Below are 14,872 nucleotides of genomic sequence, written 5' to 3' on the forward strand. Positions count from 1 at the left end.
TATGTCTCACTGAGATGCTGAAGCAGCCCATCTACAACCAGTTGACCACCTTACAAAGGTCCCTGTTCTTCAGACTATCATTTTCCACTGTCCTATTCATATCTTTACCAGATTGGTCCAGATTAAAAGTTGTACTTTACAGAAATTATGTAACACTTCTCTTTGCTAAAGAGGCTCTTTATTCTTATCAATCAGTGCATAAATATTGACTGCCTGAAAATACATGAATAGGAACAATACAGAGGAATAAAAATCAGGAAAGGAAACAAAAGATTAATTTTTACTCATTATATCAAGTGGACTCTTTTTGCTGGGCTTTCTTAATCGGTTAGCTTATGAGTTGAGTCTTGGGCAGAAAAAAGAATTCACAAGAATGTCTTTCTCAGATACTTTTAATACCATCTTCATGTTTAAAGAAAAATATCTGTGTATAGCTCAAATTGGTGTTTTATGAACTGTATTTTGTGACACAAGGTCTTATTCCAAAAAATTTAAGACTATCATCATAATCAAAATGACTGCTAAAATTTTTTTTATTCATTATTATAAAAAGTGAGTGGGCTGATACATCAGGATAAAGCAACTGATGATTTTGTCACTATTGTGTGGTTAAAATCTGTGCCTGTCTTGGAGGTATGGATTGAGCATCATATTATTCTACTCTAGGTCTTAAACATCTTTCTTATTCCTGGTCTGACATTCCAAACGTCTCCTTTACGTGTCAAGAATGCTTATTCAAGTTGCAATAGCTCTTAGGTATATTTTTTAAATTACAGTTTGCTGTTTATAATTAATTTTAAATGGGATTTGGGATTCTGTCCTACCTAACATATTCTAGCTAATTGAGAGGAAATTAATGTAGCCTACCAGCCAGATGATTACTGGCTGAATTAACTATTCAGAATGCTTTTGGAAAACCTGAAAATGCAGGAAAGCAGAGCTAAAGGATTTTTTTTTTTTTTTTAGATTCAGTCTCACTCTGTTGCCCAGGCTGGAGTGCAGTGGCACTATCTCGGCTCACTGCAACCTCTGCCTCCCAGGTTCAAGTGATTCTCCTGCCTCAGCCTCCCAAGTAGCTGGGATTACAGGCATGCGCTACTACACCCAGCTAATTTTTTTATTTTTAATAGAGACAGGGTTTCACCATGTTGGCCAGGCTGGTCTTGAACTCCTGACCTCAGGTGATCTGCCCACCTCGGTCTCCCAAAGTGCTGGGATTACAGGCGTGAGCCACCGTGCCTGGCCAAAGCTAAAGGATTTTTAAGGATAGATTTTCTCCTCTACCACCTTCTAGTTTCTTGGTGTGGAACAGATGACAACATAGCTTTGTTCCATTAATTTTTCTTGTCCCCGTAGGACCAAGATGTGTAGGTTGTAGGGCCTTGTTCTACCTCCCAATGTTCTCTATTTGCAGAATGAACAGCTGACTTTGGCTGATGTTTGCTGATACCTTCAGGAAATAATGTTGACTTCAGAATAACAGACAAGCCTTCTTTTGGCATCGAGTTTTTCTTCCTCTGCCAGTTCAAATGAGGCTCCCCTTTTGTTGTGTGCAACCACAAGCTGACTGTACTGCTTCTCTTAGTTAATCACAGACAAGGCCCAACTGTTTGATATGTATCAGGTGGGAGTTAAACAAAAGCCCAAGCCTAAATCTCAAATAACAGGAGGAAGAAGGATGCTTCCATGTCAGCCGATGTCTCATCAAGTACCTACTTAGTCTTGGAATAGACTCTAACTTTGCCTACCAAGTGTTTATCTGACTGGTACCACTTAGGGTCTTACCATACAATTTACATTACACAGTATTAGGAAGTCTATACTTGTTGGTGATGCGTGCATAATTTTTTAAAACCATTGAGGTGATCACTATCTCAGAGTGCTGATTAGAACTTCAAGACTGGTCCCAGGCCAGGTACAGTGGTTTACGCCTGTAATCCCAGCACTTTGGGAGGCTGAGGCAGGCGGATCACCTGAGGTCAGGAGTTCGAGAGTAGCCTGGCCAACATGGTGAAACCCTGTCTCTACTAAAAGTACAAAAATTAGCTGGGTGCAGTGGCACACACTTGTGATCCCAGCTACTCAGGAGGCTGAGGAAGGAGAACCCGTTGAACTTGGGCAGCGGAGGTTGCAGTGAGCCAAGATTTCGCCACTGCACTCCAGCCTGGGCAACACAGTGAGACTCCATCTCAAAAAAAATAAAATAAAATAAAAGACTGGTCCCACAGCCACCAGGCCTTGTATACAATACATGCACATAAACTGTGTGTTAGTTAAAAAACCATACCCATTATCAAGTAGCAATAGTCCCATTTAAAAAACAAAATTTTGGCTGGTCACGGTGGCTCACGTCTGTAATCCCAGCACTTTGCAGAAGGATTGCTAGAAACCAGGAGTTTGAAACCAGCCTGGGCAATGCCATGAGACCCTGTCTCTACAAAAAATAAATCCACTGAGCATGGTGACATGCGCCTGTAGTCCCAGCTACTCAGGAGGCTGAGGTGGGAAGATCCCTTGAGCCTAGGAGGTTAAGGCTGCAGTGAGCTGTGATTGTGCCACCACACTCCAGCCTGGGCAACAGAGTGAGACTCTATCTCAAAAAAAAAAATAAGAAAAAATAAATAAAAAATAAAGAAATTTCTGGGCCAGGCACAGGGGCTTACACCTGTAATCCCAGCACTTTGGGGGCCAGGCTGGAGGATCACATGAGGCGAAGAGTTCAAGACCAACCTGGGCAACATAGACTCTGTCTGTACAAAAAATAAATTAGCTGGGCTCGGCAGTGCATGCCTATAGTCGCACCTACTCAGATGGCTGAGATAGGTGCACTGCTTGAGCCTGGAAGGTTGAGGCTGCAGTGAGGCATGATCGTGCCACTGCACTACAGCCTGGACGATAGAGTGAGACTATCTCAAAAAAAACAAAACAAATTTCTGCCTCCTAAAGTTATTTATTTTGTATGGTGGTGAAGTGTCTTGAAAAGATGCACTCAGACGTTATTGTTCCCGGCCATTCTCATGTCCTGGAAACTAACTGTAGCCTTTTACTTTAACCATCTCCTTCAGCTCATTGTTTCCCCAGGCCAGCTGACCACACACTGTACACTAAGCTTGGATGTTCTGTGTTGTAACAAACTTCCTTTCAGCACTGGTCAATTAAGCATATTTGATAGCAACCCTGCACATAGCCACAGACAAACTACTTTATATCCTACCTTATATGGAAGAGCCTGTAACAATCCTGTTAGAGCAGTTAATTCTGATTTTAAATGAGAATCACAGGTCGGAATTTCCCAGAATGAAATTCTAGGGTACCCTAATTTCAGGAATTTTGTGAAAATTACAGATCATGCTATTTATAAGTTGCCTACCATAATGTCTAGTGCAAACACTAAATTGCAGCTGTTTTTTTCCATTTGTCACTGTCCATTCTTTGGTTTACCATATGAATCTAAGATTTAGTCACACTGTCATTAATCTCAACCATTAACATACCATTCTTTCTTTTAATTCTGTCAAGGTCCAGGGTGTTGTGTTTTCTTTTCTCTTTTTCATTGTGACACTCAGGAATGTGTGAGATAAGAGGTCCTAGAGGGAGTGAAAAGTCACAGATTTGCTTTCTGATAAAACACCTGAATCCTCCTAAATATGTGAAGCTCCCTGACCATTTCAGAGACACACAGAGGTTCAGATTCTATTTCTTCCCCCATTACAAGTCACGTTGCTGGAGAGATTCTTCCCGATATCAAGCACTGGCCACAAGTCAAACTGGTGTCTTCCCATTTGGGACCAGTGGAGGTGAAGAACTCCAAATAATTCCTGCCTTTATGTGAAGAGTAGTTTGTCTCCTTCCTCACTCTACTTCTCCTAAGGCCCTGGCCCCTTGCCTTCAACCCCTAAGGACCTGTTTTTAAATTTCAGTATATAACAGTATACAGTTTTAGTTTTTTAAAGGTATGCAGATATTTACCCAGACTTAGGCTTGATTATACCAGAGGAAATAAACCCATCGTTTAATCAAATGCAAACAACAGGCACTAAATTACACATTTTTAATATATTCTATTGGTAACTTTAATAAGCACTATTTATTGAGTAACTACCATGTTTGTATGCTCATTCTCTTTTAATTTTCAATAAGGTAATTGTTTCAGTATATTTCACTTACAGTTTTGAGATATTTTTCTATTGAGCCACCATTGGGTAATGTATGGAAAACCAATCAATAAACAGTTCTTATGATTCAAGAGATACGTTGTAAAAAAGATCAATTCTGCCTAAAGGTAGCCATGTTAATTTTCTGATTCCCACAAGCTTAAGTACTAGCTGTTAAAAAAAAATATTTTAAGATGGATGTATCATTTTCTATAGTTATTGGTTATTTTCGGAGTGGTGCAATAACAAATTACTTTCTGTCTAATGACTTCTATTCATGGATGCAGTGGTATAAAATAACCTGCCCTTATCATTCATATTTCTGTGTAGTTGAGTAAGGTGGGAACTATTTTTGATATGCAGGAGCAAATACTAAAGCAATGGGGTTCCATGCACTTTCTGTCAGCAAAAGTATCAACTGCCAGAAACCCCCGATAAGTCCCATTTCAAGCAAGTAGAGTCTGGATAATACCAAACAGCAAGACAACAGTTAGTACTTGTGAACTGGCAGTACTGCCAACTTGACTTACCATTCTAACCCGAAATAAACACCCCGGAGTTAAACAAAGCTAAGTCATCCATCTGCAAGGTATGTAGTGGGCTTAGCCAGGAAGAAAGACCTTTTGATTTGTCAAAGCAATTTTAAACTACTGCCGTTTTTCCTGGCCAGAGGTTGAAAAGGCCAAAGGGAAGCTTTTAAACATATGATAACATCATGTAGTTGGGGACATATGGTATTTGCAGACTGAATGAAGGCTAGATGGGATTTGCTCTGTTCTGGGCCACCCTGGGTGCAGAATAAAGAACAGCCCTCTTTTCCTGACTTTACCACTAATTTGCTGTCACCAGGAAAAGTAACGGAAACTTTTGGCTTCTAGTTTTTCATGTATAAAATAAGGAGACTGGAAAAGATGCTTTTTCAGTTTCTGTCAAGCTTCTGAATCCCCATGATTCTTAAAGGGCTCACAAAGTAGATAGAGGATCTTGGTTGAAATGATCATTCTTTGAAAAAAGCTAAGTAAAAAATTGTTTTATTTCCAGCTTATGAACCCATTCATTTTTTTTTAAATGAACAAACTGTCCGAGTTTTTCAGGTACAGTAAAAATTAATAAGGAAGTAGAAGGGTCAAATGAGAATCAGTCACAGAAGAGATTTTGTTAAAAAATTCATTGTATCAATTCAGCAACCATTAAATTGTTAGTATATTCTTAGTTTTAGGTATGTTATCTCCTCAACTGTCACGTTGAATCATGAAATTGCCATTTTTGAGGGTTAAAACAGTCGGGTTTTGTCAGTTTCCAGAGTTCAACCTATAGATATGATCTCCGTGAAAGCAAGGTATAATATTGTGCATCTTCCTCTCATTCCCTTTGTTCTTTTTTTTTTTTTGAGACGGTGTCTAGCTTTGTCACCCGGGCTGGAGTGCAGTGGCACGATCTCGGCTCACTGCAAGCTCCACCTTCCGAGTTCACACCATTCTCCTGCCTCAGCCTCCCGAGTAGCTGGGAATACAGGCGCCCACCACCACGCCTGGCTAATTTTGTTTGGTACTTTTAGTAGAGACGGGTTTTCACCATGTTAGCCAGATGGTCTTGATCTCCTGACCTCCTGATCTGCCCGCCTCGGCCTCCCAAAGTGCTGGAATTACAGGTGTAAGCCACCACACCCAGCCACCTTTAGTTCTTGATGTAATGCTTAGGCACCTTTGTTTCTTTGACAAATATGCACTGAAAGCAGTATTTTGAGGCAGAAGGCCTTTTGGAAATCACTTATATATATTACTTTATTTTGTTAATTTTTTAGACAGGGTCTTGCTCTGTCACCCAGGCTGGAGTGTAGTAATGCTCACTGCAGCCTCAACCTCCAGGCTCAAGCAATCTTCTTCCTCAGTCTCCCAGGTAGCTGGGACTACAGGCACATGCCACCATGCCTAGCTAATTTTTTGTATTTTTTCATAGAGACAGGGTTTAGCCATGTTGCCCAGGCTGGTCTTAAACTCCTGGGCTCAAGCAGTCCTCCTGCCTTAGCCTCCCAGAATGCTGGGATTACAGGCATGAGCCACAGCTTCTGGCCTATATTATTTTAAAGATGAAGAAAGTAAGGCTCAAAAATGTCTCAAAGTTGCAGTTCTTTTTGATGTTCAGAATGACACTAACACATTATAAAGAAAAAGTCCTGAACATATTTTGGATATTCTACCTACCAGTAAAAGAAACTGATCTGGGCCAGGCGTGGTAGCTCACGCCTGTAATCCCAGCACTTTGGGAGGCCAAGGCGGGCGGTTCACAAGGTCAAGAGATAGAGACCATCCTGGCCAACCAACATGGTGAAACCCCGTCTCTACTAAAAATACAAAAATTAGCTGGGCGTAGTGGCGCACGCCTGTAGTCCCAGCTACTCGGGAGGCTGAGGCAGGAGAATCGCTTGAACCCGGTAGGTGGAGGTTACAGTGAGCCGAGATCGCGCCACTGCACTCCAGCCCTGGTGACAGAGTGAGACTCCGTCTCAAAAAAAAAAAAAAAAGGAAACTGATCTGATACATTTTATAGGGACAGTTCTTAGCAATTAAAGTTGGGAATAGAGGTGATTCTCAAGTTCTTAAAACCTGAAGGCCCTATTTTTTGTCATTCTTGTTGACTGAGGTATTGACATTTTTGGAAAAAAAAATATTTTTTTAAGTAGTTAATGCTAGTAAGAAAAACTTAATCTAAAGGAAGGTAGTAACAATAATACCAGACTATACACATGATCTGAATCTGCGCTGTAATCCCCAAATGCATTACTTTCCTGTATTTGATAAGTTTCATTTCTCTATCAGTAAACAACTTCCAATTATAGGTTTAGTTACTGTTTATAGAAAGGTGTCATGACTTAGCAATATTAGAAATAGACTAAGTGTAAAGATATTTATAGGTCATACTTTTGACTGAAGCCTTACACACTGCAAACTCTCATGTTTTCTGTAACATCTCTCTGCCATTTTAATGATAAAATAATCGCATTTTAGAGCATCTGATTTAATATTTGTCAATAACAGTTTATACTGAAATTTAGAAAACCACAAAGAATGTAGTCCAACACACTGTCTTTACAAGTGAGGAAACTGAGGCCCAGAGCAACTTTAAGTTACTTAAAGTTAAAACATGGGGCAAATTGGGACTTGGCATCCAGTATATTATAATGTCTAATGTGCCATTTGCTCTTGTTCTAGTTGCAAAAACATTTGCCTCATATCCACACTCAAAATGGAGTGAAGATTAAGTAAATAATGTTTTGATCATGGTACTTGGAGTGAAATAGAAGACTTATGACACGATTACGTGTTGTTTGGAAGTATTTAGAAAGTGTGTTCATAGTTGATCTATTAAGCAGTCAATGATTTGTTGACTGGGCAAGTCTGCCACACTTTTACAAATTTTCCAGTTTCCAAACACCTGGAAGAAGCATCAAGTAAAACTTCAAAACAAAGACCTGTTGGATACACAGCCTAGACTTACTTTTTTGTTTTTTGTTTTTTCTGATAGAAACATGAGTTCTGCTGGCCCTGATGGGAGAAAAGCGATGAGAAGATGTGACGGACTCATTGACTCACTGGTCCATTATGTCAGAGGAACCATTGCAGATTACCAGCCAGATGACAAGGTAATTCAAGAGATAAATATCCTGTTTTGTCTTACTAAGATGCTTCAGAATATTCTTAAGATAGCCGCTTGGTTTTAGGTTTATTCACTGATTCATTTACTGAGCCTAAGATCTTCCATTCATCCTTAGAAATATTAAAACCTAGGCCAGGCATGGTGGCTCACGCCTGTAAATCCCAGCACTTTGGGAGGCTGAGGCAGGCAGATCACGAGGTCAGGAGATTGAGACCATCCTGGATAACATGGTGAAACCCCGTCTCTACTAAAAATACAAAAAATATAGCCGGGCGTGGTGGCGGGCACCTGTAGTTCCAGCTACTCAGGAGGCTGAGGCAGGAGAATGGCATGAACCCCAGAGCTTGCAGTGAGCAGAGATTGCGCCACTGCACTCCAGCGTGGGCGACAGAGCAAGACTCTGTCTCAAAAAAAAAAAGAAATATTAAAACCTATTGCCTTATTTTTCTATTTTCCAGGCTCCAATGTCTGTCTGTCTAACCACACTATGTGGATATTTGAAAGGAGCCCAAATGCTACATGTTCAGCAATGAATTTTAATATATCTCTTTTTTCATTCCCAAACTTGTTCCTTCTTTTTATAATCCTTCTTTTTTTTTTTTTTTTTTTGGAGGCAGAGTCTAGCTTCATCACCCAGCCCAGGCTGGAGTGCAGTGGTGCGATCTCAGCTCACTGCAACCACTGCCTCCTGGGTTCAAGCAATTCTCCTGCCTCAGCTTCCCAAGTAACTGGGATTACAGGTGTGCGCCACCATGCCCAGCTAATTTTTTTTGTATTTTTAGTAGAGACAGGGTTTTGCCATGTTGGCCAGCCTGGTCTTGAACTCCTGACCTCAGGTGATCCATCACCTCAGCCTCCCAAAGTGCTGGGATTACAGGCGTGAGCCACAGCACCTGGCCTATAATCCTTCTTAATAATCATCACCATCCACCAAAAGAAGATGGAAATCTGAGTAATTGTGTGCTGTCTACCTCTGAAAAGGCTTTCAGTTCTTACACTTCCCTCTAATGCTTCTAATGTTTTCCTACATTGTGCATCTTTCGTGCCGATTATTGCAATAGCCTCCTAGTTGGTCCCTATAAACAGTATCTCCTCCCCTTCTCCAGCTCAACATGGCTAGTAAGTTACGTATCTAAGCCATACAGTTGTTCTGGACACACTCTTTAGAAAGTAAACTAAAAAGACTCAGCCTCTACTTCTTAGCATTGTACTCCTGACTGTTCATGAAAACCTTAGCTTTTCTAGCCATACTCATTGCATTTCCCCCAGGCAACCCGCAGTTTAAGCACACCCAGTTGCATCTGGTAAACCTTGTAAGAGCTAAAGCCTGTGTCCTGTGATATCACACCTGCAAGGATATCTATATGTATACGATCAATATTCTTGTCCTGTTTTCTCAGGCCACAGAGAATTGTGTGTGCATTCTTCATAACCTCTCCTACCAGCTGGAGGCAGAGCTCCCAGAGAAATATTCCCAGAATATCTATATTCAAAACCGGAATATCCAGACTGACAACAACAAAAGTATTGGATGTTTTGGCAGTCGAAGCAGGAAAGTAAAAGAGGTATATTGGGAAGTTTTTGAAAGAATGAGAAAGGGAGAGAATGAGAGAGAGTGTGTATTGTGTATATGTGTATGTCTAAGTACTTGGTATATATCGGCACTATTTTAAGTTATTTTAATTCTTACATCAACCTTTTGAAGTGTGTATTATTAATACCCTCATTTACCAGTGAGGAAACAGAGACACAGTAAGATTAATTTTCCTGGAATAATTCAGCAAATAAGTGGAAGAGATTGAATACGATGCCAGGCAGTCTGGCTCCAGATTTTCATTGCTACCCATGAACCGTACTGCTTTATGCCTTATAGGTTAGGAAATAAGCTTAATGCAGCATAGCTAATTGTATATAAATTGTTTTTATTAAAGTCGGCCCTGATATTTGGCCTTGGGTATTCTAAAAACAAACTTTGGACATACTAAAAGCAAACCTCATAGGAAGGAATACATATTTATTTCCATACTGATATGAAAACTAAAAGAATGTAACCTCCCCTCCTTCTCTGAGTATCGTGGTATTTGTGGAGACCAGCTGGTAAATTTAGAACCCTGGTGCTATCCTGGACACTTTCACAAGACTCTGAGGGAACAGGCCTGTTTTTCTTATCTACAGGGTGGTTGTGACTAATTTAGCTTTTAGCTCAACAGCAGCCTGAAAACCATTCTAGAATGACCTATGCTTAATTCTCTGAATTTTCTCTCACTGGGAGAAATATCAAGTTAGGGGTGTGGAGTGTTATTAGGAAGAAATAATCATTATGGGCTAAAAGTTAAGTGATTAGAAATTATATATATTTGCTTTTAAAATTTCTATTTCAAGGGCTTCTTATGCAAATTATGAGCCTTTCTAGACAGTATTTCTGGTCTCCTGGTTTGAGTGTGAAATTATAGCCATCACCTGACATGCATTAATTCTGGATTCCTTTTGTGTGTGGTCAGCAATACCAGGACGTGCCGATGCCGGAGGAAAAGAGCAACCCCAAGGGCGTGGAGTGGCTGTGGCACTCCATTGTTATAAGGATGTATCTGTCCTTGATCGCCAAAAGTGTCCGCAACTACACACAAGAAGCATCCTTAGGAGCTCTGCAGAACCTCACGGCCGGAAGTGGACCAGTGAGTATTGGGCCTGATTTCCTACTTTTTAAAATAATGATATTGTAGACATACCTACATTCAATTCAGAGATGAAACAGTGAGGGAAGAGAAAGAGGTTTCTTATTTTAGTAAAGACAATTCTTAGAAATTACAGAGGGCTTCGGTCTCAGCTTATGCAAAGTCAAGTCAGGCTGCTTCACTGACAAGTCAAGTCAGTACTCTTTCAGTTACAGATCTCAGAATCCTGCCTCAAGCTGGTTTAAGCAAAAAAGAGGAAATTTTTGGCTTATGGCACTGAAAACTCCAGGGTGGGCCTTCTTTCTGTCATGACTGGACTTAGGTGCACCAGTGATTACAGTTGACTTTCTTCATCTCCGGGCTTGGTTTTCCTCTGCTGGGTTTGTTCTCAAAGGCTCTCTCCATAGGGTAACAAAGACAGCCATGAATTATTTCAGGCTCACGTTTTATCAGCCCAATGTGTCCCCCACAAGAAACAAACTACCATTTTCCCAATAGTGTTGTTAAGAAGTTGGAGAATATGTCTCACGGGCTGGCTTGGGCCTCTTGCCCATTTCCGAACCAATACCTGTGTCTATAAGGCTATGATGTTCTAATTGGCCAAGTCTGGATCATATGCCCAGATGTGCACTTCCAGGGCATGGGTTTGATTGGATGAGGGCCACTGCCACTTGTACCACATGGGCTGAAATGGTAAAGGAGTGCTCCCTAATGGAAAATGAGACTGTTACTACCAAAGGAAGGAGGACTAAATGCTGGGAAGGCAAAAACAACAGCAGATGTCTACTGCAGTGTGGAGTTGGAAAGGCCATCTGTGCTTTTGTGTCCCAGAAATTCAACTACAAAATGAAGAGCTGATCCTCTTTCCAGATGCACTTATTTTATAGCAGCAAAGTCAAAATAATTAAAATAGTAAAAGGTTATTCCCTTCCCCATGTATTTTATACCCTTCCTATATATTAAGGTATTCTGTAAGTATTTAATGATTTAAACTAAGCTTGTATTCTTTGCCTTGGTCATGAAGCGATTAGAATAAACTCCCCCCAAATAGCTCATTGTCTGTCTAGTCTCCAATTATCTCTATAGAGAAAAGTACTATTGTAAGTAGCAAAAAATATTTATGTTTTACTTGAGAAACCATATTTATTCTTTAATATGTGTGTTTACACAGAAGCTTGTTCTCTGAATAAAATTGTGAAATGCTAAAACCAATATTTCTCTTACCTTAGCATTGTGGTTAAGAATGCAACCAAACTTTCATCTGTTTGGCAAAATGTACATTGAGAAAGAAACTGGGAACTACCAGGGAGCCCTTAATGACACAGGGACACTAATGAATCACGTTATTCCCCATTTTCCTATGCTAGGTTTCCCAAAACCATTTCTCTTACTTTGCTAAACTATAGAAGCCCTCTTATTAATTCCCAGCTAACATAAAAGAAAATTAAAAGGGGGGGGGGGTGTGTGTGCGTGTGTGTGTGTGTGTGTGTAAGCTTGCTGTGGTCTGAGTCTAGTTCAATATAAGCTAACCCTTTAAGCTTGGATTTTAGCCTCTTCCATTCCAAGAGCCTCCCACAGAATCCAGACCAGGGGTGCTTTCATTTTTCTGAGGATACACGGATATTTATGCCACTTAATCTCTCAATATTAGTGTATTACGTAGTTCCTACATTCATTTGCTGAACAAACATTCTTTTGAGCATATTACATAACAGACACTAGCAGTTATGGTGTAGGTTACACAGCAGTAAATAAGACAAATCCCTGTGTTGGGTAATAGTCTTACTGGGATGAAAAACAGAAATTTAAAGTACTAGGAAAAATTTAAGGTACCAGGTCCATAAAGGGCCCAAGTCATACCTAAGGGGCCTAATAGGCCATCCCTAAAGGGAAGCTTACACTAAACTGATACTGATTCATACCCAAGGTTGTTAGAATTGGACTTGATTGGAGATTTATAAGAGAAAATCATTAGCAGCATGGAACAAATATGAAGCCCCTTTATTTTATTTTATTTATTTTATTTTATTTTATTTATTTTGAGGCGGAATCTCACTCTGTTGCCCAGGCTGGAGTCCAGTGGCACAATCTTGGCTCACTGCAACTTCTGCCTCCCGGGTTCAAGCAATTCTCCTGCCTCAGCCTCCCGAGTAGCTGGGATTACAGGTGCCCGCCACCACGCCCAGCTAATTTTTGTATTTTTAGTAGAGATGAGGTTTCACCATGTTGGCCAGGCTGGTCTCAAACTCCTGACCTCAGGTGATCCACCAGCCTCAGCCTCCCAGAGTGCTGGGATTATAGGTGTGAGCCACCGCACTCAGCCTCCCTTTATTCTTTTAAGTTACGGGATGCTTTTTAAAATTTTGACATATGTGTTTTTTTAATAATACTTTTCCTACTTTTGTATGCTTAGATGCTGTGATAAAGATCTCTGGCTTTATAATTTCAAACAAGGAATCATTGACTAGGAAAACATGAAAATTAGGTCATACACATAGTACCAGAAAATATCAAGTCCATTGGCCATGTGATCGTAACTGAGATAGCACTGAGCAATTAATGACTGTGTACCTTACATGGCAAAGAACCCAAGCTGAAATAAATAGGTTCCTAAAAGACAGATTATATAATTTACGTACAGAATTATGACAGAATTTCTAGTTAAAGAATGTTAGTTTAAGCTTTATTAGTTCAGTTATAATGGTCACTCTAGTAGCAAAAGGATGGAATAATAAAATCTACTTATTTAGCAAGCTTTTAAATATAATATAAATTAAAAGATTAAACATTGTATAGTAAAAGTTAAAAGTCATTGAAATAAAGTTTTGGGGGTTTTTTGGGTTTTTTTTGTTTTTGAGACAGAGTCTCATTCTGTTGCCCAGGCTGGAGTGCAGTGGCGCAGTCTCGGCTCACTGCAACCTCTGTCTCCTGGGTTCAAGTAATTCTCATGCCTCAGCCTCTCGAGTAGTTGGGATTACAGGCATGTGCCACCACTCCCAACTAATTTCTGTATTTATAGTAGAGACGGGTTTCACCATGTCAGCCAGGCTGGTCTCGAACTCCTGACTTCAAGTGATCTGCCCACTTCAGTCTCCCAAAGTGCTGGGGACAGGCGTGAGCCACTGCACCCAGCCTGAAATAAACAGTTTTAAAAGCCCTTTATTTAATATCGATCGGAAAAAAATGAAACATATTCCTTCAGCGGCCCCCATCCTTTTTGGCACCAGGGACTGGTTTCATGGAAGACAGTTTTTTCACAGACTAGGCTGGGGAGAGATAGTTTCAGGATGAAACTGTTCCACCTTAGATCAATTAGATTCTTATAAGGAGCACACAGCCTAGATCCCTCATGTGCGGTTCACAATAGGGTTCGCGCCCCCATGAGAATCTAATGTCACTGCGGATCTGACAGGAAGTGGAGCTCAAGCACTAATAATACTCGCTCACTGCTCACTTTCTGCTGTGCGGCGGGTTCCTAACAGTCCACGGACTGGTACTGTGACCTGGGGGTTGGGATCTTCCCCACTACCGCATACCTTACCCAAAAATAAATACCAACAGGAATGAAACCTAAATATGAAAGGTAAAACAATAAAGATGCTAAACAATTACATGGAAGAATATCTTCATGACCTGGAACAGGGAAAGACTTCATTAAAATGGACACAAAAAGGACTAGCCTTAAAGTAAATATTTGATAAATTGACAATTAATAACTTATGCTATCAAAAGACATGTTAAGACATTAAAAAGGCAAACCACAGAATGGGAAAAGATTTTTGCAACATGTATAAGTAACAAACATGGGTATCCAGAAAATATAGAAGAGTTGAGGTAACAATACATAAACAAGGCATGGACAGCCCAATAGAAAAATAAATGGACAAGAGACTTAATAGACGAAAGATAACATTGAAATAGCCAACAGTTATAAATTCTTTCCCATGGCCAATGTCCAGAATGGTGTTTCGCAGGTTTTCTTCTAGGAGTCTTACATTTTGAGGTCTTAACGTTTAAATCTTAAATCCATCTTGAATTAATTTTTATATATAGTGAAAGGTAGAGGTTCAGTTTTGTTCTTCTGCATATGACTAGCCAGTTATCCCAGTACCATTTATTGAATAGGGAGTCCTTTCCCCATTGCTTATTTTTGTCAACTTTGTCAAAGACCAGATGGCTGTAGGTGTGGAGCTTCATTGCTGGGTTGTCTATTCTGGGACCTAATTAAGCTAAAGAGCTTCCACACAGCAAAATAAACTATCAACAGAGTAAACAGACAACCTACAGAATGGGAGAAAATGTTCACAAAGTATGTATCTGGTAAAGGTTTAAATCCAGAATCTGTAAGGAACTTAAAAAATTCAGCAAGCAAAAACTAAATAACCC

The 14,872-nt window shown here is 40.1% G+C and overlaps 1 protein-coding gene across 4 annotated transcripts in view; it reads left to right on the forward strand.

Annotated features, from left to right (window-relative positions):
• Positions 1–14,872, forward strand: part of PKP2 (plakophilin 2) — a 138,413-nt gene that overhangs the window by 64,930 nt on the left and 58,611 nt on the right. For all 4 annotated transcript variants that reach the window (XM_019038659.3, XM_019038660.4, XM_055357918.2 and 1 more), the window contains 3 exons: positions 7,680–7,797; positions 9,212–9,376; positions 10,313–10,486. In XM_019038659.3, coding sequence (XP_018894204.1) covers positions 7,680–7,797; positions 9,212–9,376; positions 10,313–10,486 — 457 coding nt within the window. The remainder of the gene's footprint in view (positions 1–7,679; positions 7,798–9,211; positions 9,377–10,312; positions 10,487–14,872) is intronic.

Source organism: Gorilla gorilla, chromosome 10 (genome assembly GCF_029281585.2).
Source record: "Gorilla gorilla gorilla isolate KB3781 chromosome 10, NHGRI_mGorGor1-v2.1_pri, whole genome shotgun sequence".
Lineage (NCBI taxonomy): Eukaryota > Metazoa > Chordata > Mammalia > Primates > Hominidae > Gorilla > Gorilla gorilla.